Below are 23,558 nucleotides of genomic sequence, written 5' to 3'. Positions count from 1 at the left end.
TTTTAAATGAGGAAGCATGCTTGGTGTTTTTTAAAAAAAAGTGGACATGCTGGTGTACAGGTTTCATAGAAAAATATAAGAAATGTTTCATGGAATGGCAAAGTTTAAAAAGAGAAGAAGAGAAACAATAATAAGGAAGTTAAATTCAAGTGTTTAAAGCAGTAGTAAGAAAAAGTTTTTGCAATGAAATAAGATGATTTATGAAATTAAAAGTAAATTTAAAAAATGCTGTTTTAAAAAAGTTCGCTTTTACAAGGAAAAAAGACGTTGCACCCATTTGAATAAAATAGTAAAAAAAAACAAAAGAACAAGAGAAATAAAGGTGAAAATATTTAAACAGCAAGAAATAATGGATGTAATACAATAATGTATAAAAAAGACATTTGAAAAGTACAAGATAAAGGAAAAACTAAAGTTAAAAAAATTAAAAATGATGATAAAGGGTTTTTAAAAAAATAACTGTAGGTACTAGACTATCAGACCTTGGGCTTATATAAGCCTAGCCAAAAAGGTACCCTGGCTTTCGCCACTTAAGAAAATTATTTTCCTGTGTCCCTGTTGAGCAGTGCTGCAGAAGTGATCCCCAGGGTGAATTTTCTATTTCCAATCCAGTCGTCAAGATTTTTCTTAAACAGGGGTAATAAGGAGCTTTGCTTGACATGAATGGGTAGTTTGTCCCAGAGTATTGTAAGTCTCTGGGACAGGAATCTATCCTTCCAGCATGTTCTATTTATTGCGGTGACAAGGTTTTGGTGCGGTGACAAGGTTTAGGCCCCTGGAGCGCATGGTACGGAGTGACTGGGATTTCTGTAAGTGTAGCATGTCCCAACAGCTCTGGGTTTGACATAGTTTTATATGTTAGGCAGAGATCACCTCCAAGTAGGCAATATGTGACTGAGTAGAGCTGGAGTGCTTTGAGACGGTCTGCGCATGGCATCAGTTTGAGGCCAGTAATCCTCTTAGTGAGGTATTTCTGTGGCCGTTCCAATTGTTGTAGGTGTCTTGTGAGATACATGCCAAACGGGGAATTGTACTCTAGAATGAGTAGGTTAAACTATACAACATTTTTTTAAGTTGTAAAAGGGTGAAGGAATTATGGGAAAAATTGTGTAAATAAGATTATGGAAGGTATGAAGAATATAAATATGGAATAACAGAATATGTTTATTTTGATAACAGAGGAGGAAAGAATGCTAAGAAAATATATAAAAAAGAGGTTTTATGTAATATGGACTATATGGAAAGAGATTAATTGAGAACATTTAATGGAAGATGGATATTGTCAGAAATATTAAAAAAAATACTATTTTGAATGTGGAAAAAAGAGTGGGGAGAGAAGGACTGTAAATAAAAATAAGGGAATGTACTGAAAAGTTTAACTAGAGAGTAAATTTATAAGTGTAAAAGATGTAAATAACTGCAAATAATATACAATAAGTAAAATATTGTAAATATATGGTGCTTAATTAAGATCTCCTACTCTTTTCATTAGGTGCAACAAGATCTTTTACATCCACCTACTGAAGCAGATAGGGCCATGGTTTAAAATCTTATCTGAAGGAGAGCACATTCAGGAGTGCAGCACCTCCCTCACTCTGCACTGTAATGTCAAAAATCCCATCGATCAGGTGAGATAAACCACGGCCTTCTGCACCACAAACAAGTGAGCTACCCGTTGTTGCCACTGACACTGCGTTATCTCACAGTTAATATATATACATACTGGTAGGAAGGTTTGAACCTTAAAAATACACACTGTGAATTGTCAAAAAATTTTCCCATTCCGGGATTCAAATAATGGGTGGGTATTGAAATTATACGGATACTACACAAATTGTATAAAAATGCAGTAATGTAGATAAATGGCTGTAGATAAATGGCTGCGATCTTTCCTAAAATATTTTAAAACCTTTATGTACCATTTCTTAAATGAGCTGTGTTTGTCTCTACATGTCTGCGAGCACTCAATTGTACAAAAAGGATCAATAAGGTGTCATGAAATCTACCTGATCCTGCTACCAAGAGCTCGTTCAAACTGCCAACCAGGCTGTTTGTGGTTATCTTCCCATTCACGGAGCAACTCGTAGAATATGTCTCTAACAAAAAATAATAGGCAGAGTCAGATATAAAAAAAGCTTGGAAAAAAGTATATTAACTCATTCAGCCATTTAAATAATACCATTTACTATGAAAGCAGTGTATACATTTTTATAGAATCCTGAAACCATCTCTTTGTAGACATCCAGCTTATGCAACAGTAGCAGAAATACTTGATGCATTATAATGGGGAAAAATGCATTTTGTTTATTGAAACATTATATGCCGGTTGCTTTAAAAGTCTCAGGATTCAATTGCAACCTGCTGAAGGACTACAGCAACATTTCATCAAAACATTTACCAATAATCAGGAAACTCCTTGACTGCCACTACACATCAGATTCATTCTGCAGGACAAACACAAATGCACAGCAAAAAAAAAATTCAGAAGCAACCTTTGTCATAAGTGCACCAACTCAGGAGGAAGAAAGAATGAGTACAGGGATGCCACTCCTCTTCCTAGACAGAAGTTTGGGAATGTGCTCAATGTGTGGAGTAAGTAAAGTTGTGTACACTTACCAAATATGTAGATGTTAGAGTGTTTTCACTGTTGCAGTCATCACATTTGGGTTACCTGCCTGCAGGTAGCCCTCAGTCTGCCTGAATACCAGAGTCTTCGGATTTCTGCATCGGATGCTGTCTCTTCTTCCATGACGTCAAGTCATCAGAAGTATAAAACATGCAGCTAATGCTATTACATCAGTTTTTCTTGCCCCAGATGTCAGGTGCCCTCACAATAGGAAGCAATTATATGGTATGGTACACCCCCATTAAAAAGCAAATACACCAGAAAAAATAAATATACCAAACAAGAAGGAAAGGTACAGCCAATAGAAGTTAGGGGGCTGGAGGGAGGGTAACCAGGACTGCAACAGTGAATACACTCGAAAATCTACATTTATGGTAAGTGTATACAACTGTACTATGTTCATGTTTCACTGTTATAGTCATCACATTTGGGTTGATTCCCAAAGCTAGGGAAGGGAGGAGGAAGTTAAGGAGTATTAGGTCCAGCTACTAAGCCCTGCAAGACTGCAGTGACAAATCCAGCTCTGGATTTAGAAAAGATAGGCATGTGGTAATGCTTGGTGAAGGTATGTACAGAGGTCCAGGTAGCAGCCTATAGGATGTCCCTGGTAGGGACTCCTCTGAGAAAAGCCACAGAGGTAGATGCAGCCCTGGTGGAATGTCATCTTATCCCCAATGGGGTACGTTTTCCATTGTGCTTGTAGGAGAAATGAATGCAATGGGCTATCCATTTTGAAATGGCCTTCCCCTCTGCCCCTGCAGCAAAGCAAACTAGCAGCTGTTCAGATCTTCTGAGAGGCTTAGTCCTGTCCAAATAAAATTTAAGTTGTCTGTGCACGTCTAGACAGTCCAGTATTTGTTCCCCTTTGCTTTGTGGATTAGGGAAAAAAAAGTAGGCAAATGAATGGACTGATTTAGGGCCACACTAGACACCACCTTGGGCACCTTTTCCCCTGAGGGAAAAACCTGTCTGCATGGAAGACAATGAAGGGTTCCACTGCCATGAGGGCCTGTAATTCAGATACTCTTCTTGCTGAAGTGATGGCTAGAAGGAAGGCTGTTTTCCGAGAAAGGAATTTCAACTCTGCTGTTGCAGCTGGCTCAAAGGGGGGGGGGGTGAGCTTTTCCAATACAAAGTTAAGGTCCCAGGCTGGAGTGGGAGCTCTCCTGGGGGGGGGGGGGTCTTAAATGTTTGGCCCCTCTAAGGAATCATTTTAGCAAGAGGTGAGAGAAGATGGGTGGCTCAGTATTATAATGTGCTGAAATGGCAGAGGCATGGATTTTAATTGACGAGAAGCACAAGCCCTTGTGGAGCATTTCTGTTAAGTACTGTAGAATACGAGGTAAACTGGGTATCGTTGTGCCCATCCCCTGAGCCTGGCTCCAGGTACAGTATCTTTTCTACTTTTCAGCATAGGATTTTCTAGTACTAGGCCTCCTTGCCTCCAGAATGACATCCACCTGCTTATCGTGGGAAGTTAGAGGAGAGCTCAAGGAATTAGCAAAGCTGCAAGGTTCAGGGTTTGAAGATGAGGGTGCAGAATCTGGTCCGCCTGCTGGGACAGCAGGGAAGGGGTCTGAGGCACATGCCATGGTTGCAGCAGTGTCATACTGCGCAAGAGTGGATACCAGTGCTGGCGTGGCCAGTCTGTTGCAATCAGTATTGTCCTTTTTGATCTTTAGTGGAACCTTCGAGAGGAGAGGCCGAGGGGGGAAGGCATAAATCGAGAGGCTTTCCCAGGTGAACAACACGGCATCCACTTCCCAAGCTTGTCTGTGGGGAATTCTTGTGCAGAATTTGTTCAACTGGTAGTTCTGAGGGGAGGCAAACAGGTCAACCTCTGGAGCCCCCCATTTGTTCAAGAGTTTGAATATTTTGGGCTCTAGTTTCAATTCGTGTGGGTCTGCTTAAGTCTCCAGTGAATTTAGTTTGCCTGGCAGGAATTGAGCTTGTAGGTGTACTTGGTAGCTCAAGGCTGTGTTCCACAGAGCCATGGTTAGTCTGCAGGGAGGGTATGAGTGGGCTCCCCCCCCCCTGCTTGTTTATGTACCACATAACTGTGGTGTCGGTCTTTACCAATAGGTGTCCTAGAAGAATACAGTCTTTGAAGGCTGTCAGAACATTCTGCTGAGCAAACATTTCTTTTTGATATGCAGGTGCATCTGTCTCGGGTTCCATTTGCCCTGAATGCACTGCCCTGCCATGTGAGCCCCCCATGCATAGTCTGATGGGTCTGTTAGGGTTTGGGTGGCAGGGGGTAGAGTGAAAGGGCATCCCTTGTTGTGGTGGCAGGCCTCTGCCCACCAAAGGAACTCTGTCTTGATACGATAGAAATAATCATTGTTTCCAGGTCCTGAGAGAATGTTGACACCATAGGCTTTTTAGGTACCATTGGAGTTTCCTCATATGCAGTCTTGCATATGGAATTAGTAGAATGCAAGAGGCCATGAACCCCAGGGCTTGCAATATTTTCCTTGCAGATAGCTGAGGTTTTGTGGCCAATAGTTTGAAGTAGGTTGTCAGATAAACTTGTTTCTCCAGTGTGAGGAATGCCATCTGAGAGGTTGTATTCAAACTTGCTCCCAGGAATACAATCTGTTGGCAGGGTACTAGGTGAGATTACCAAACTCCAAAATGAAGAAAGCGGAGAACACGATAGCCAAAACCACATCAGATTTAATGTTTGTTGAAATCAAAAACACACAGCACAAACGCTTCGTTTAAAATCCTGCTTGCACGAAAACATGAACGCCTTCCCAATACAAGCGTTTTCGTCCAAGTGGACTTCATCAGATAAACAGTTAAACAGTCAAATACATCTAATATACACAATTAAAAATGTTTTAACCAATCAATTGTGGAAATACAATTTCAAATCTACAAATCAAACCTTAAAACTAATTAAAAATGTATTATTTATTATGCTCTCCTATTAAGTGTCTTTTGATGTCATGAAATTCATTATAAAACTTGTTTAAAATTTGTCTAAAAATTACTTCTTCATAATAAATATTCTAATAAATATATTAAAATATATTATTTATTAAAATGCATGTTTTTTTCTTAGTAAAAAAGTTTGAAGCCACATTACAGTGTTTTATGTAGACTTTGGTGCCATCTGCTGTAAAATGCATGTAAACACACTTTTATTTTATACCTTAGCAGATCTCATTTTTAGAAGGGGCAAAATTGATATGTATTCATTTAATCCAGGTGACTTATTTGCTTCCAAAGTCACCTGCCACCATAATTCCCTGTAGGCTATAATTTCTTCCCAGAGGCCTCCTCTAATGTCCCAACTCACTTGGTCTAAGACAAAGAACTGAAATTTTGATCCTACACATGTCCTTGAATGCCTAAAAATGGCATTTGTTTCTTTCTCTTTCTTCACGTCATACATGTATTCATATATACGTCTCTTTAAAGTTCTTTCAGTCTTTCCCACGTAAAATGATGGACATTGTATACATACTGCCAAATATACTATCCCCCTGGATTCACAATTATAGTATCCTTTACTATTTACCCATTTTTCTCTGCTTTCTATAAATATTTTTTCTTTATTTATTAGGTACTCACATTGTCTACATTTTCCACATTTAAAGGTTCCCTTTTTTGTTCTTGCTCCCTTTGACCTTTTTGTACTATTATTTTTTTCCAAAATTCCTTTAATACTTGTAGTATTTTTAAATACAACCCTAGGTGAATGTTCAGGTAACCCTTCCAAATCAGTTAGTGCCCTAAATCTCTCCCATTCTCTTTGAAACACAGTTCTAATGTTTTTATTTAATAAATTATATTTGAGAATAAGTGATTGCTGGAAATTTTCTTCTTCCTTTTTACCATTATTACTCTTTTCATTCTTTTTGCCCAAAATTGGCCCAAACCTATCTTTTCTTCCTTTTTCTACCTCATCCCTTAGATTTTTAACAAATTCCACTGGATATTCCCTATCTATGAACATTTTTTCCAGCAAGTCACATTCTTCTCTAAATTTATCATCCTTATTTGTCATTCTGGACCCCCTTACAAATTGTCCTTTTACCAGGTTTTTCTTAGTATATAATGGGTGGGCACTGTCGTAATGCAAGAAAGAATTTACATATGTAGGCTTTCTATAAACACTTGTTTCAAAAATATTATTTTCTAAAGTTATTTCCACATCTAGGTACTGGATATTTTTATCCGAATAGTTAAACGTAAACTTTAAGAACCCTGTAGTCTGTCCTATGTATTTAATAAATTCATTTAATTTATCTAAGCCCCCTATCCAAAAAATTATGTCGTCAAGAAACCTCTTGTATAAAGTCCAAAATTTAACATATATTGAATTAAACAAGTATTGTTCCTCCCAATTTCTTTTCATTGATGGTGTACCCCAGTGAAGTTAGAAATTAATGCCAGGTGTTGTAATATCAGGTCCTGGCTTTCTGCCTGAATCAGACAATTGTCCAAGTATGGGTAAATTTGAGTATTTCTCTGCCTGCAAAATGCAATGGCTGGAGCTGGACACTGTGAATACCCTGGGCGCAGTAGATAAGCCAAAGAGAAGTGCAGAGAACTGATAGTGCATGGAACCTGCCCTGAAGTATAGGCATTTCCTGCAAGATTCTCTTATTGGGATGTGCAAGTACGCTTCCTTTAAGTCTAGGGTTGCCAGTCAGGCATCCTTGGCTAGCATAGAAAGAAGCTGTTGACGGGTTAGCATTTTGAATTTTGGAACTACCAGAAAGGTGTTGAGAATAGAGAGGTCCAGGATAGGATGCCAGGAGTTGTCTTTTCTGGGTACCAGAAAAAGTGTTGAATAAAAACGTTGCCCCCTTTGTTCTGCTGGGACAGGTTGAATAGCCCTGATACTGAGAAGAGAGAGAACCTGCTGCTGGGCCTTCGCCCACTGATTTGGGGAGAGGTCTGGCCAACCATATGGGGTTGGTAGTATGTGGAAGTGGAATCTGTATCCTTGAGAAACTATGTTCAAAACCGATTTGTCCTGGGTAATGAGTTCCCAGTTTTTTGCATGCAGGGTGAGCTTTCCTCCTATGGGAGCAGGTAGATGAGCAGGGCTTGGAAGGGTTAAGGTTAAGTCATTGTGCCATTTTTCCATAGGGGGTGCTTACTACTCCCTGGTTTGGAAGTTGAAGCCCCCAACTGCTTAGGTCTGTGCGTAGCCTGAGACTGTAGCCTAGGTGGTCTGCTGTTCCTTGGTTTGGACTGAGAAGGCCTGGGAGGGACTGGAAAGGACTAGTTCTTTGAAGGCCAATGCCTACTGAATCTGGGAGGCTGTACTTGTAGGAAATCTTTAACAGTTTGCATAGATTTAGCTTTTTCCTCCATCCTTTTGAGAATTTCTACTTTGTTGCCAAAAAGGTGGTCTTTGTTTAAGGGAGCATCCAGTAATTTAGCTTTAACATGATCTGGCAAGTTTTGTTCCTTAAGCCAAGCATGCCTTCTAAGTACAGACCCAGTGACAGCAGCCCGGCAAGATGCTTCTAAAGCATCAAAACCACATTGCAAAATATGTTTACCAACTTATTCTGCAGAATGCATTAAATCTTGCAATTTTGTGTATTCAGCACTATCAGGAATCAACATAATTTTCTGTTTAAGTAATCCCATAATATGCGGCTGATACTTTAACATATGAAACTGGAAATTTAAAGCCCTAATGGCCGAAGCAGTAGAAGTTTATACTTTCTTATCCCATCTGTCCAAGGCTCTAGAATCTCTATCAGAAGGGGTAGGATTTTTGGCAGTAGTAGCCTGAATGCCTTTTGGTCCTTGGGAAATGATCTCTGGATCCGCAGAAGGATTCTTAAAGAGGAACCTGTGAGAGTCAGGAACTCTGTAGTACCAGTCAGGTTTTCTGGGAGCTGGAGGTAAAGTGTCTGGGGTAAGGCTAGATTCCAAGAAAGCATCATCTACAATGTCCAGAACAGGAGGGATAGCTAAAGGCCTGTGTTGAGGCAGGAGTAAGAATTCCCTCAGTCTCTTTTTGAACTCAGACTAATCCTGGCTTTCCCAGTGGAAATGCTCCCTAACAGTATGCAAGGTTTCACCAAAAGAAAGATCTTCTGGAGGGGAAGCAGAGGGAATGGAATCCTCCGCATCAGAATCCTCATAAGTAGATAAGGGCAAGTCCTGGTAATCAGAAGGAGCAGAAATATCAGATTCCTGGTCAGAAGAATCAGGAAGAAATTTAGTTCTAGGTCTCAGAGAGGGAAGGCTGGCTTCCCCTAATTTAGGTAATAAGATCTTCAGCCATTCTAAGCATTTGTTTTTGAGGCCTATGGGCCTGAGCCTGTGGTTTGGTAGTTGGGTTTCTAGGTTTCTAGTGCGAGTTTTTGGCCTGGATGAAAACAATGGCTTTGGTTTAATAAGAATGTCTGTAGGCCTGAATACACCCTCGGAAGCCGGTGTCTGCACAGCAGCTCTGGACCCATCCAAGGTAGAGACATCCGCAGGTTCCATAGTCGAAGAAGCATTTTGCGGCATACCGGACTCCAAATGGGACTCAGTAGAGGCCTGCGAAACTGAAGTAGTGGGTATCAGGGACTGCGAAAGCGTCTCACTGAGTACCGGCGGACTGGTGACTAACTTAACGGAAGCATCATCGGCAGTTTTGGACCTATGCGGTCTGTCTCTGTCTTTATCCTTACGTTTTTATGGACGATCAGCAGTTGTATGGCTTACCGAAGTCATTTCGGAGTACTGAGATCGAGTACCAAAGTAATTGACTGCAAAAATAGCCCAACGACGAAAAGTTTGGGGGTTGAACAAGGCACAAAACCGACAGCGAGGGATGTCGTGGTCTGGGCCTAAACAGGGGATGCAGTAAGAATGAAAATCCCTATGAGGTATTTGCTTTCTACAGGCAAGACAATTGTTAACTTTTACTGATATCGGTTGGAGCAAGAAAAAGGATCCCCAACGGGGTACTTATCTTTTTTGAAGACTTCAGGTTTAAAACTCAAAAACGAAAATTTCAGGAGACGGCCAACTGGCACTTGCGAACTGCTTCTGCGTCAGGCACTGCACTGCAAGAAAGACTGGCGTAATGGCATCAGCTGCATGTTTTATACCCCTGATGACCTGACATCATAGAAGAAGAGAGAGCATCCGACACAGAAATCCGAACACTCTGGTATTCAGGCCAGCTGAGGGCTACCTGCAGGCAGATAACCCAAATGTGATGATGCAACAGTGAAACATGAAGAACATCTTCAAGAGTAGTCAGATGCTGGCACAAATCACCCTCATTTAAAGAGCAATTACCATCTGAGATAACCCCACCACTAAATTAATATGACCCTTTGCACAAGGAATGACGAGTAAGGCTTGCATTTGCATGCCTATTTCTGGAGATACACACAAGAAGAGACATTAGGGAGGGTAGAATGCAGTTATCAAAATGGTGAGGGAATATAGGGGCTTAGATATGGGAACAAGACAGACATACAGCTTGAATATAAAGAAAGAAATGGAACAGTAGCAGCATATAAAGTACTGATTGCTGTATAGGTTACAGAATTCACTCAGTGAGCAGCCTGGCTGCCAAACGTTTTTTTCCATTAATAGTTAAGATACATAACCCTTAGAGCTACAACTGGTTACATGTATAATGGATCCCAGTCCCATTGGGTTTTCATCTTCAAAATTCTAAACCACAAAAGATAACCATCTAAAACACAGACAAAGATGTAAATACTCTGACGATGCACAAAGTACAGTTTTGTACCTACCATAAATGCAGATGTTAGAGTGCTAATACAGCTGCAGTAATCACAGATGGGTTTTCTGCCGTCAGGCGGGTCCTCGGTCGGCCGAATTCCAAAGTCTAGGTCCGGCATCGGTTGCTGTCACTTTCTTTCCTGACGTCAGTGAGGCAGGGGTATATATAAGACACAGCCGACGCCATTTTCTTCAGTCTTTCTTGCCCCAGATGTCAGGTGCCCCCAGTAGGAAGGCAATACATAAATTATATTTATATACATGCAATGCAATATAATCAAAAATCAGTAGTTGCAAATATACCATAGAAGGATAACCCAATCAGGTTGTATGAAGAGGGGTTAGGCCCTAGGCCTTTAGCAAGAGGGGAAGGAGGGAGGGAAAACTGTACTGCAGCTGTATTAGCACTCGAACATCTACATTTATGGTAGGTACAAAACTGTACTATGTTCATCGTGCATACAGCTGCAGTAATCACAGATGGGTAGAATCCCAAAGCTACGCACAGGGTGGGCACTAGGTGGAACTGGGATGAGCCAGAATGCCCTGCAACACAGCAGTGGCAAAGCCTGCTCTAGTTTTGGAATATAAAGGCAGGTGGTAGTGTTTTGTGAAGGTATGCACAGAACTCCAAGTGGCTGCCTCCAAAATATCTTAGGTAGGAACTCCTCTGAGGAAGGCTGTAGAGGTAGCTGTGGCCCTGGTGGAGTGGGATCGGATACCTGTAGGGACAGATTTTCCATGATAGGAGTAACAAAACCGTATGCAGCGGCCTATTCATTTTGAAATTGTCTGTTTGGTAACAGGCTTCCCTTGAGCTCCTACAGCATAGGACACAAAAAGTTGGTCTGATTTCCTGAAAGTCTTTGTTCTGTCCAAATAATAACGTAGCTGTCTATGGATGTCTAAGGAGTGTAGCAGCCTTTCCCCTTTGTTTTGAGGACTGGGGTAAAAGGTAGGTAAATGTATGGCTTGATTTAAGGCTACCCTGGATACCACTTTAGGTATAAATGACGGGTTGGTTCGAAGGGAAACCCTGTCCTGATGGAAGATGAGAAAGGGCTGCACAGCCATGAGGGCTTGTAGTTCCGAAACCCTACGAGCTGAGGTAATGGCCAGAAGGAAAGCTGTTTTCCAGGACAAATATTGCAAATCTGTTGAGGCAGCTGGTTCAAAGGGAGGCAATGTTAATTTTTCTAGAATGTAATTAAGATCCCAGGCTGGCACTGGTTGTTTCCTTGGTGGTCTTATATTCTTAGCCCCTCTGAGGAACTGTCTTAAGAGTGGGTGAGAGAATAAAGGTGGATCCGTGTTGAATTCTGCAGAAATGGCTGAGGCATGGATTTTTATGGAGGAAAATGAAAGTCCACTGTTCAGCAGCTCAGCTAGATACTGTAATACCCGAGGCAAATTCAGTTTTCTAGGGTCCTGGCCTTTTTTCTCATTCCAAGAGCAAAACCGTTTCCATTTTGCGGAGTAAGCCTTTCTAGTAGATGGCCTTCTGGCCTCCAAAATGACATCCTGCACATCTTTGGGGAGTAGGGTCTGTTGTGGTGTTAAGGAATTTTCCATGCAGCGAGATTGAGTGTTTTCAGCTGACTGTGAAGAGTTTTGTAGCTGTGCTGAGTCAGCAGAAGAGGCATTAGAGGTAGGGGCCAGGGAGGAGTATGTATTAGGCTCCTCAGGAGTGGGTACTAGTGTTGTCTTGGCCAGTCTGGAGCAATCAGTATCATCTTCGGTCTGTCTGCTCTTGCTTTCAAGAGCACCTTGGGCAGAAGAGGCAGAGGTGGGAAAGCATAAACTGTCCATGCTGTCCAACTGAATGAACGGGCGTCCACTCTCCAGGCCTTTGGATGAAAGGTCCTTGAACAAAACTTTTCCAATTGATGATTCCTGTGGGAGGCGAAGAGATCTACGTCTGGCCTCCCCCACGCTTGGATTATCTTTGTAAACACTTGAGGATGCAACTTCCATTCGTGTGGATCTGTCATATTTCTGCTTAGATTGTCTGCCAGCATGTTTTCCAAACCTGGCAAGTACTGTGCTTGAAGTTCGATTTGCCATCCCAGAGCCAAGTTCCAAAGTGTCATGGCTAGTCTGCACAGGGGGTATGAATGTGTTCCTCCTTGTTTGTTTATGTACCACATTAATGTGGTGTTGTCTGTTCTTATCAATAATTGTCCTGGATGCAGGAGGTCTTTGAAAGCTGTAATTGCATTTATCACTGCTAGCATTTCTTTTTGATTGATGTGAAGGTGCTTTTCCTTTTGGGACCATTTGCCCTGAATGCACCTGTCTGTCATGTACGGCCCCCAGGCGTAATCTGAGGTGTCTGTTGTGATGACTTGATTTGCTTGAGGCTTGCAGAATGGGAGACCTGTGTTTGTTTGACATGCTTGGGCCCACCATAGAAATTCCTTTTGCAAACATGGAATTATTGGTATTATTGTTTCCAAACTGTGGCTGTGTTGAGACCATAGTTTTTTTAGGTACCATTGAAGTTTCCTCATATGCAACTTTGCACATGGGATTAAAAGAATGCAAGATGCCATGAAGCCCAGAGCCTGCAGGATTTTCCTTGCAGTAAGCCTGGTACAATTTGCTAGTATTTTGAAGTACTGAGTTAGTTGCCCCTGTTTTTCAGGCGTAAGATAGGCCATCTGGGTGTTTGTGTCCAAGTTGGCACCCAGGAAAGTTATTTTCTGAGATGGTGTTAGCCTGGATTTCTCTTTGTTGATTGTGTATCCCAGAGAATTCAGTAACAGTGTTGCATAAGCCAGATGTTCCAGAAGTATGTGCTTCCTGTCCGCTTGGATCAGGCAGTCGTCCAAATAAGGGTAAATTTGTATCCCTTGAAGTCTGCAGTAGGCAATTACTGATCCCAGGCATTTCGTGAATACTCTGGGCGCAGTAGATAAGCCAAAGGGCAATGCAGAGAATTGATAGTGGATTGAACCTGCAAGAAATCTGAGGTATCTTCTGCAGCTTTGTCTGATTGGGACATGCAGGTATGCCTCCTCGAGGTCCAATGTTACCAACCAAAACTCCTTGCCCAGCATGGGAAGAAGCTGCTGTAATGTGAGCATCTTGAATTTTGGTACGAGTAAAAATGTGTTTAGGATGGATAAGTCCAAAATGGGTCTCCAGTCGGTTCCTTTCCTTGGTACCAGAAATAGCCTGGAATAAAAAACCTTGACCTTGTTTGTGAGTAGGTACCTCTTGAATAGCTTTCATGTCTATGAGCTTTGAAATTTGTAGTTGTGCCTCTGCCCTTTGATTGTGTGGCAGGTTTGGCATGCCTCTCATTTTTGTAAGAGTGTGAAAATGAAATCTGTAGCCTCTGCTTATAACGTCCAGGATCCATTTGTCTGTTGTGACAATATGCCAATTTCTTGTAAATAATGCCAGCTTTCCTCCCAAGGGTGCTGCCAGCTGAGACTTGCTTGGCATGGAAAGGAGGAAGTCATTGGGTTTGTTTCCTGTATTGTTGTGCACAGTCTTCGCCACCTCTTGGTGCTGGAGTTTGCCATTGCCTGCCTCTATATGATCCTTGTGATTGTCCTCTGCCCCTTGTGCGCCTGTATCTACCTCTTTGGGGCTTGTCCATGGCTGGAAAGGACCAGTTTTTAGAAGGCCAATTTCTGCTAAAACGTGGTGGTTGAACCTGTAGAAAAGCTTTGACAGTTTGCATAGATTTGGCTTTTTCTTCCATTTTCTGTAGTATCTCCTCAGCATTAGTACCAAATAGCACATCCTTTTGTAAAGGAGCATCTAGTAGTTTAGCTTTCACATGATCAGGCAAGATTTGTTCCCTAAGCCATGCATGTCTACGAATGACTGATCCTGTAACAGCAGCTCTACTTGAGGCCTCTAGGGCATCATAGCCACATTGTAAGGTGTGTTTACCCACTTGTTCTGCACTATGCATCATATCCTGCAACTCCTTCAAATCTGGTTGTTCAGGTTGAGACATTTTATTTCTTAATTGTGACAACAGAAATTGCTGATATTTAAGCATATGAAACTGACAATTTAAGGCCCTCATGGCTAGGGTGGCCGAGGTATATACCTTTTTTCCCCACCTTTCTAAAGATCTTGACTCTCTTTCGGAAGGTAGTGGATTCTTAGCAGTAGAGGCCTTCATTCCCTTGGGGCCTTGAGAAATGGTTTCAGGGTCAGCATTATGGCTTTTGTAAAGAAATTGGTGAGAGTTAGGAACTCTGTAGTACCTATCAGGCTTGACTGGGGCAGGAGGCAGGGAATCTGGATTAAGGCAAGCCTCCGAATAAACATCATCAAGTATGTCCAAGACAGGAGGTATTGCCAGAGGTCTGTGTTGAGGTAACAAAAGAAATTCCCTAAGTCTTTACTTGGAATCAGAAAAGTCTTGGCCTTCCCAATGGAAGTGTTCCCTCAAGGTGTGCAAGGTTTCCCCAAAAGAAAAATCCTCAGTAGGAGATACAGAAGGAATGGACTGCTCTGCATTAGAATCTTCAAAAGGGAGTAAGAGTGTTCCTCTACATCAGAATGTTCTGAAAAAACGGAGCCCTGATCAGAAGAGGGAGAATCTTCCTCCACTCTGGGTCTCTTGTCTGGAGGGGGTTGGGAACCCCTGATAAGAGTAATTAAATCCTCAGCCATTTTAAGCATCTGCTTTTTAGGCATGGGGCCTGGATATGGGCCCTGTGCAACAGGTCTCTTGGGATGCCTGGCTGATTTGGACTTAGTAAAGGCCTTAATGGAAAAGGAAGATGAGGGTCTAAAGACACCATGGGTGGAAGTGGACCTGTCCACATTAGGAGGCTCAACGCTCACAGTGGCTTCGGTGGTTGTAGTCTGGGTATGGGCCGAGGTACCTGCGGTATCGGTTACAGAAGACACCACCAAAGAAGGGTCGTTGGTAGTCAGGGACTGCATAGACGTCTCGCTGAGAACCGGACCATGTGTAGCCGGTTTTGGTGTGGTGTCAGTGGGGACCGCGGACCTCGTGTGTCAGTCTTTGTGTTTTTTGGACAAAACGGTAGTCGGAGTCTCCGACAACATTTTATAATCAAAGGCTTTACCAAAAAAGTGTTGGGCGAACTCCGCCCGACGCTTAATAGTGCGTTTATTGAAAGTAGCGCAAAAGCGACAGACCGAGACGTCGTGGTCTGGGCCTAAACAAGGAATGCAGAGGGAATGGAAATCCTTATGCGGTATTTGCTTCCCATAAGAAATACAATTGTTAACTTTTTCTGACATCGGTCTGAGGCAAGAAAAGTTTCCCCAACGGGGTACTTAGCTTTAATGAAGACTTTGGTTTCCAATTTTTCGTAAATTCAGGAGCTGGCCGACCGGCACTTGCGAACTGCTTCTGCTTCGGGCACCAAGCGGCAAAAAAGACTGGAGAAAATGGCGTCGGCTGTGTCTTGTATACCCCTGCCTCACTGATGTCAGGAAAGAAAGCGACAGCAACCGACGCCGGACCTAGACTTTGGAATTCGGCCGACTGAGGACCCGCCTGACGGCAGAAAACCCATCTGTGATTTCTGCAGCTGTATGCACGATGAACATTGGATTAACACAAAATTATAAGTCCTAACATGTCAACTCTCAAGTTTCCCTCCAATTTGGCACTCACTCCAGGTTATGGGCTAATCCCGCCACATTATGTAGTCGCAATTCATGCAGCTCAGAAATCATGCTGTTATCCCTACTGCTCAGAACTTTCTCTGGTAAAAGACTGATTTACCATGATGCCATGGCACTTTAAACAGGCAGTCTATCAAACACAGCCCAAACATGGACTAAAAAGGACAACTATTTCTCAAAGGAAAAGAAAACATGAGCAAGATGGAAGGTGGAACATCACCAACAAAAAAAATCATACCTAGATAGATAGAGAAAACTAAACAGTATGGAAAATGGGCCAGTGTGAACAGAGGGGCATCTCAGCCATCCGATGTCATCTTAAGCACCTGGTGAACAGTGCTTTGATATATTACTGCTCATACCTCTCAAATGTCCAGATTTCTGCCTCATATTTTGGGTTTCTCATAAAACTGTGGTTTTCTGACAAATCATTGAGGGTTGAAGTCAGAAAATAATGACAGACATTTAAGTTTCAGACTTCATACCCTTCAGAAAATTCATGCTAATAAAAAGCTGCTGCTCTATCAGTTTTCTAAATTTGTAAAAGCAACATTTAAAACATGCCCCTGATTTTGGATCTTTATCCCCCATTGCCATTTTTTACATACTTCTTGCAATAAGAATTTCAGGAGGTATGCTATGGCCTCTGCATTCAAAGTTCTAGATGCTAACTATGCCCATCCACATGGGGGTGGGTGGAGACCGTCAAGAAGTATTAGGGCTGGCTAGCAGGCCTTGTAAGAAGGCTGTGGCAAATCCAGCTCTGGATTTAGAAAAGATATGCAAGTGATAATGCTTGGTGAAGGTGTGTACAGAACTCCAGGTTGCAGCTTCCAGGATGTCTCTGGTAGGGACTCCCCTGTGAAAAGCTGTAGAGGTTGAGGCAGAGCTAGGGGAATGAGGCCTGATCCCCTGTAGGGTAGGTTTTCCATGGTGTTTGTAGCAGAAATGGATACAAAGTGCTATCCATTAAGAAAAGGTTGGTTTCAAAATGGCCTTGCCCTCTGCCCCTGTAGCAAAGCTGACTAGCAGCTGGTCAGATTTTCTGAAAGGTTTAGTCCTGTCAAGGTAGAACCTGAACTGTCTGTGCACACCCAAGGAGTGCAGGATCCTTTCCCCTTTATTTTGAGGATTAGGAAAAAAGGTTGACAAATGGATGGATTGGTTTAAAGCCACAATGGATACCACCTTGGGCATAAAAGATGGGTTAGTCCTGAGGGAAACCCTACCTGTATGGAAGATAATGAAGGGTTCCACAGCCATAAGGGCCTGTAACTCGGACACTCTTCTTGCTGAAGTGATGGCTAGCAGGAGGTTTGTCAAGAGAGGAATTTTAACTCTGCTGTAGGAACAGGCTCAAAAGGGGAAAGCATGAGCGTACAAAGTTAAGGTCCCAGGCAGGAGTGCGAGCTCTCCTTGGGGGGGGGGGGGGGTCTTAAATTGTTAGCTCCTCTCAGGAACGGTTTCATCAGAGGGTGAGAGAAGAGGGGTGGCTCAGTATTGTAATGAGCTGAGATGGCAGAGGCATGGATCTTAACTGATGAGAAGGACAGGCCTTTGTGGAGCAGCTCTGCTAGGTAATCTAGGATTTGAGACAAGAAGGGCATGACTGTGTCCTTCCCTTGAGACTGGCTCCAAGAACAGCATCTATTCCACTTTTCTGAATAGGCTTTCCTAGTACTGGGCCTCCTGGTCTCAAGGGTAACATTCAGCACTTGTCTGCTGAAGGCTGCTGGTGATGTATTCAGGGAATAAGCCAGGCTGCCAGGTTCAGGGTTTGCAGCTGAGGATGCAAACTCTGTCCCTTCTGCTGGGAGAGCAGAGAGGTGGTCTGATGTAGGTGCCAGGGTGACACTGCTGTCAGACTGCGTAGGAGTGGGTACCAGTGCTGGTGTGGCCAGTCTGGTGCAATAAGGATTGTCCTTGGCTTGTCCTGTTTGCTCTTGAGGAGTACTTTTGGAAGGAGGGGCAGAGAGGGAAAGGCATAGATTGAGAGGTTTTCCCACATGAAGGATACGGCATCCACTTTCCAAGCTTGGATGTGGGGAATTCTGGTGCAAAATTTGTTTAGCTGATGGTTTTGGGGGGACGCAAAGATGTCCACCTCTGGTGTCCCCCACCTGTCTATAAGATGCTTGAATGAGTTTGGTTCCAGTGTCCACTCGTGTGGGTCCATTAGATTTCTGCTTAAGTCATCTGCCAGTGAATATTGTTTGCCTGGCAGAAATTGAGCTTGCAGGTGCATTTGGTTGCTTAAGGCTGTGTTCCATAGAGCCATGGCTAACCTGCAAAGTGGGTAGGAGTGAGTTCCCTCTTGCTTGTTTATGTACCACATAACTGTGGTGTTGTCTGTCTTTATCAGGAGTTGTCCTGGCAGATAAGGCACTTGAAGGCTGTCAGTGCATTCTGTACAGCTAACATTTCTTTTTGATTGATATGCAGGTGAATTTGTCCTGGGTTCCATTTGCCTTGAATGCATTTGCCTGCCATGTGAGCCCCCCATGCATAGTCTTGATGCGTCTGTTGTCAGAATTTGGACGGCGGGGGGTTGTGAGAAAGGGAGTCCTTGTTGTGGTTCCAAGCCTCTGCCCACCAAAGGAACTCTGTCTTTAGGCAAGGAATGATAGGAATCACTTTATCCAGGTCCTGGGAATGTTGACACCAGAGACTTTTAAGTACCACTGAAGTTTCCTCATATGCAGTCTTGCACATGGAATAAGTAGAATACATGAGGCCATGAACCCTAGGGCTTGCAGTATTATTCTTGCAGATAGATGGGTTTGGGTGGCCAGCAGTTTGAAATAAGTTGCCAAATAAACCTGCTTTTCTGGAGTGAGGAATGCCATCTGGGAAGTTGTGTTGAAGCTTGATCCCAGAAATACAATCTTTTGGCTGGGCACCAGATGTGATTTCTTTTCATTGATGGTATACCTCAGAGAAGTTAGGAGTCACTTTACAAACGACGTCAAGTGCTGAAGTAGCAATTTCTGACTGTCCGCTTGAAATAGGCAATCGTCCAAGTATGGGTAAATTTGAATATTTCTCTGCCTGCAGTAAGCAATGGCTGGAGCCAGGCACCTTGTGAATACCCTGGGCGCAGTAGATAAGCCAAAGGGAAGTGTAGAGAACTGATAGTGCATAGAGCCTGCCCTGAAACGTAGATATTTCCTGCAAGATTCCCTTATGGGGATGTGCAGATAAGCTTCTTTTAAGTCTAGGGTGACTAGCCAGGAGTCCTTGGCTAGCATAGGAAGGAGCTGCTGGAGTGCAAGCATTTTGAATGCTGGTACCACCAAGAAGGTGCTCAGGGTTGACAGATCCAGAATAGGGTGCCAATAGTTCTCTTTCCTGGGCACCAGAACAGCCTGGAGTAGAAACCCTGTCCCCTTTGCTCTGTTGGCACAGGTTGAATAGCCCTGATACTGAGAACAGAAAATACTTGCTTTTGGCCATCTGTCCACTGGTTTGGAGGAAGGTCTGGCAATCCACTTGGGGATGGCAGAGAGTGGAAATAGAATCTGTATCCCTGGGATACAATGTTTAAGACCCATCGGTCCTGGGTAATATACTCCCAGTTTTTTGCATGCAGGGCAAGTTTTCCTCCTAGGGGTGCAAATACTTGGGCAAGGCTAAGAAGGATTAAGGGGTGGCTTACCACTCCCAGGTTTTGAGGAGGGAGCACTCTATTGTATAGATCTGTGCATACCCTGAAACTAAAGTCTTTGTGGTCTGTTGCCCCTAGGTTTGGGCTGAGAAGGTCTGGAAGGGATGGAAAGGACCAGTTTTTTGAAGGCTAATGACTACTGAGTCTAGGTGGCTGTACCTGTAAGAAATCTTTAACAGCTGACATGGATTTAGCTTTTTCCTCCATCTTTTTAAGAACTTCTGCTTTTGAGCCAAACATTCATGGTTTAATGGAGCATCAAGTAATTTTGCCTTGACATGGTCTGGCAAGATTTGCTCCTTCTGCCAAGCATGCCTTCTCAGAACAGACATAGTGACAGCAGCCCTGCAAGATGCTTCTAAGGCATCAAAACCACACTGCAAAGTATGTTTACCAACTTGGTTTGCAGAATGCATTAAGTCTTGTAAGTCCTTATTTTCTGCACAATCAGGAATCAACAACATTTTTTGTTTAATTAGATCAGTAATATGCTGCTAGTACTTCAACATGTGAAACTGGCAATTTAAAGCCCTGATGGCAAGAGTTGCAGAGGTATATACCATCTTACCCTGTCTAGAGCCCTAGAATCCCTGTCTGAAGGGGTAGGGTTTTGGGCAGTAGAAGCCTTAATACCTTTAGGTCCCTGGGAAATGGTCTCTGGATTTTTAGAGAGAAATTTGTGAGAATTAGGTACACTGTAGTATCTGTCAGGCTTACAAGGAGCAGGTGGGTAAAGTATCAGGGGTAAGGCTGGATTGAAGACATTATCTACAATATCTAGGACAGGAGGAATAGCTAGAGGCCTACGCTGAGGCAAGTCTAAAAATTCCCAGTCTCTTTGGACTGTGGCGAGTTTTGGCATTCCCAGCAGAAGTGCTCTCTTAGGGTATGTGAGGTTTCACCGAAAGAAAGTTCCTCTGGGGGGGGGGGGGGGGCTGAGAGAACTGAATCCTCTGCTTCTGGTTCCTCATAAGTAGATAAAGGTATGTCATGGAAATCACAGGGATCAGACTCATGGTCTGAAGAACCAGAAGGAAAATCAATTCTTTGTCATTTAGAGGGGGAAGGCTGGCTTCCCCTAATTAAAGTAATACGGTCTTCAGCCATTCTAAGCATTTGTTTCTGTGGCATGGGAGCTTGAGAATGTGCTTTGGTCGTTGGTTTCCTAGGTGCAGTGCGAACTCTGGGCCTGAGAAATTTGGTAGATTTAGTCATTAATGAAGTAGCCGGTTTGATACAAACATCGGAAGGTCTGAATACACCCTCAGAAGCCGGTGCCTGCACAGCACCTCTGGACCCATCCAAGGTAGAGACATCCGCAGGTCCCATAGTCGAAGAAGCATTTCGCAGCATACCGGACTCTGAATGGGTCTCAGTAGAGGTCCGCAAATCTGTAGAAGCGGGTAACAGGGGCTGCGAAAGCACCTCACCGAGTACCGGCAGACTGGCGACCAGCTTAACGGAAGCATTGTCGGCAGTTTTGGACCTATGCGGTCTGTCTCTGTCTTTATCTTTACGTTTTTTCAGAAGATTAGTAGTTGGATGGCTTACCAAAGCCATTTCGGAATACGGAGAATGACAGCAAAAGAATTTAGAGACAAAAATAGCTCAACAACGAATACTAAGGGTGTTGAACAAGGCACAAAACTGACAGCGAGGGATGTCGCGGTCTGGGCCTAAACAGGTGACACAGTAAGAAAGAAAATCTCTGTGAGGTATTTGCTTTCTACAGGGAAGAAAATTGTTAACTTTTTCTGACATCAGTTACAGCAAGAAAAAAGGATACCTAATGGGGCACTTAGCTTTAGAAGACTTCAGGTTTGAAACTTGAAAAACAAAAATTTCAGGTAGTTGTTGACCAGCACTTGCAAACTGCATCTGCTTCAGGCTCCCGCGCAGCATGAAAAGCTGATGTAATGGCGTTGGGTGCATGTTTATACCCCTGACGACGTGGATGAGGCAACAGGATTCAACGCAGACATCCCAAGACTCTGGTATTCAGACCAGCGGAGGGCTACCTGCAGGCAGATAACCCAAGTATGATGACTGCAACAGTGAAACATGAAGAAAGTACAGTTTTGTACCTACCATAAATGTAGATGTTCGAAGATCCACATTGCTGCAGTCCTTACATATGGGTAGTCCGCTGTCCTCGGTCGGCCCGAATACCAAAGTATTAGGCTGACGTTGGTCAAGGCGCTTAAAACTGACATCAGGACGTCAGGGTACAAAAGCGCATGACCGACGTCATTTCCTCAGTCTTTTCTTGCCCCAGATGTCAGAAGGCCCTAACAAGAAAGGCCAAAGCCAAAAAACCAGCAAAAACTAACCAACCACCCGTGTACTAACCATATTTACAATATGTACAACACAAACCACACCACCACCTTCAACAACAGAGGGAAGGAGGGAGGGTATTGACTGCAGCAATGTGGATCTTGAACATCTACATTTATGGTAGGTACAAAACTGTACTATGTTCTTCATCTCACATTGCTGCAGTCCTTACATATGGGTAGAATCCCAAAGCAGAGGTAAGGGAGGATGGCAAAACTAGAAAGCATTAGGAGCTGCCAAAATGCCCTGTAAAATTGCAGTGGCAAATCCAGCCCTAGATTTAGAGTAAAGTGGAAGGTGGTAATGCCTAGAGAAAGTATGCACTGAACTCCAAGTAGCTGCTTCCAAAATATCTTTAGTAGCCACCCCCCTTAAAAAGCTGTAGAAGTGGCAGTAGCCCTAGTGGAATGAGGCCTAATCCCAGCTGGAATCTCCTTACCATGATGGGAATAACAGAAAGCAATACAAAACCAATCCACTTAGAAATAGTTTGTTTTGAAACAGGTTTGCCCTGAGAACCCAAAGCAAAAGAAACAAACAACTGCTGAGACTGCCTGAACCCTTTAGTTCTGCTCAAATAATATCGCAACTGTCTGTGTATATCCAAAGTGTGCAAAATCCTTTCCCCTTTATTTTGGGGTTTGCATAAAAAGTAGGCAAATGAATAGTTTGGTTTAAAGCCACACTAGAAACCACTTTAGGCATAAAAGAAGGGTTAGTACGCAAAGACACCCTATCCTTGTGGAAAATTAAGAAAGGCTCAACTGCCATAAGGGCCTGTAATTCAGAAACCCTTCTCGCAGAGGTAATGGCCAACAAAAAAGCAGTCTTCCATGATAAATATTTCAACTCTGCCGATGCTGCAGGCTCAAAAGGTTGTAGAGTGAGTTTCTCCAACACAAAATTGAGATCCCAAGCAGGAGTAGGAGCTCTACGTGGGGGTCTTATATTCTTTGCCCCTCTAAGGAATTGCTTAAACAAAGGATGAGAAAACAATGGTGGGTCACAGTCATAGTGAGCAGAAATTGCTGCAGCATGAACCTTTATAGAGGAGAAGGACAAACCTTTGTCCAATAACTCAGTAAGGTATTGAAGAGCAACACTTAAGTTAGGTTTAGAAACATCAAAGTCCTTTGCTGTACTCCAAATTAAAAATCTCCTCCATTTATCTGCATAAACTTTCCTTGTACTAGGGTTCTGGCCTCCAAAATAACATTCAAAACTTGTTGTGGAAGCTGAGACCCTCCAGGGTTTAAAACCGAATATGCCAGGCTGTTAGATGTAGAGAGTGAAGTTTGACATTGAGTAAATGACTGTTCTCCTGAGACAGCAGGTGTGGAATCGAAGGCAATGGCCATGGAGGCTCCCGTACCAGACTTCTCAGTAATGGGTACCAGTGCTGTCGAGGCCAATCCGGAGCTATTAAAATCATGGTTGGCTTGTCCTGTCTGACCTTCAGGAGTACCTTTGGGAGGAGAGGCAGTGGTGGAAAGGCATACACGTGAAGATTGCTCCAATTGAATGAGAGAGCATCCACTTTCCAAGCCGTGGGATGAAACCTTTTCGTGCAAA

At 43.1% G+C, this 23,558-nt stretch overlaps 1 protein-coding gene across 1 annotated transcript in view; it reads right to left on the bottom strand.

Moving 5' to 3' along the window:
• Nucleotides 1-23,558, bottom strand: part of CDAN1 (codanin 1) — a gene marked incomplete in the record, with an annotated part of 1,645,523 nt that overhangs the window by 1,156,739 nt on the left and 465,226 nt on the right. Inside the window, 1 exon segment of the mRNA XM_044074210.1 lies at nt 2,007-2,096. Within this exon segment, the coding sequence (XP_043930145.1) occupies nt 2,007-2,096 (90 nt within the window).

The sequence above is a fragment of the Protopterus annectens genome, chromosome 6.part0 (genome assembly GCF_019279795.1).
Source record: "Protopterus annectens isolate FY-2018-M chromosome 6.part0, PAN1.0, whole genome shotgun sequence".
Lineage (NCBI taxonomy): Eukaryota > Metazoa > Chordata > Ceratodontiformes > Protopteridae > Protopterus > Protopterus annectens.
The sequence above is the reverse complement of the archived record's forward strand: the minus strand, read 5'-3'. Positions and strand labels throughout refer to the sequence as shown.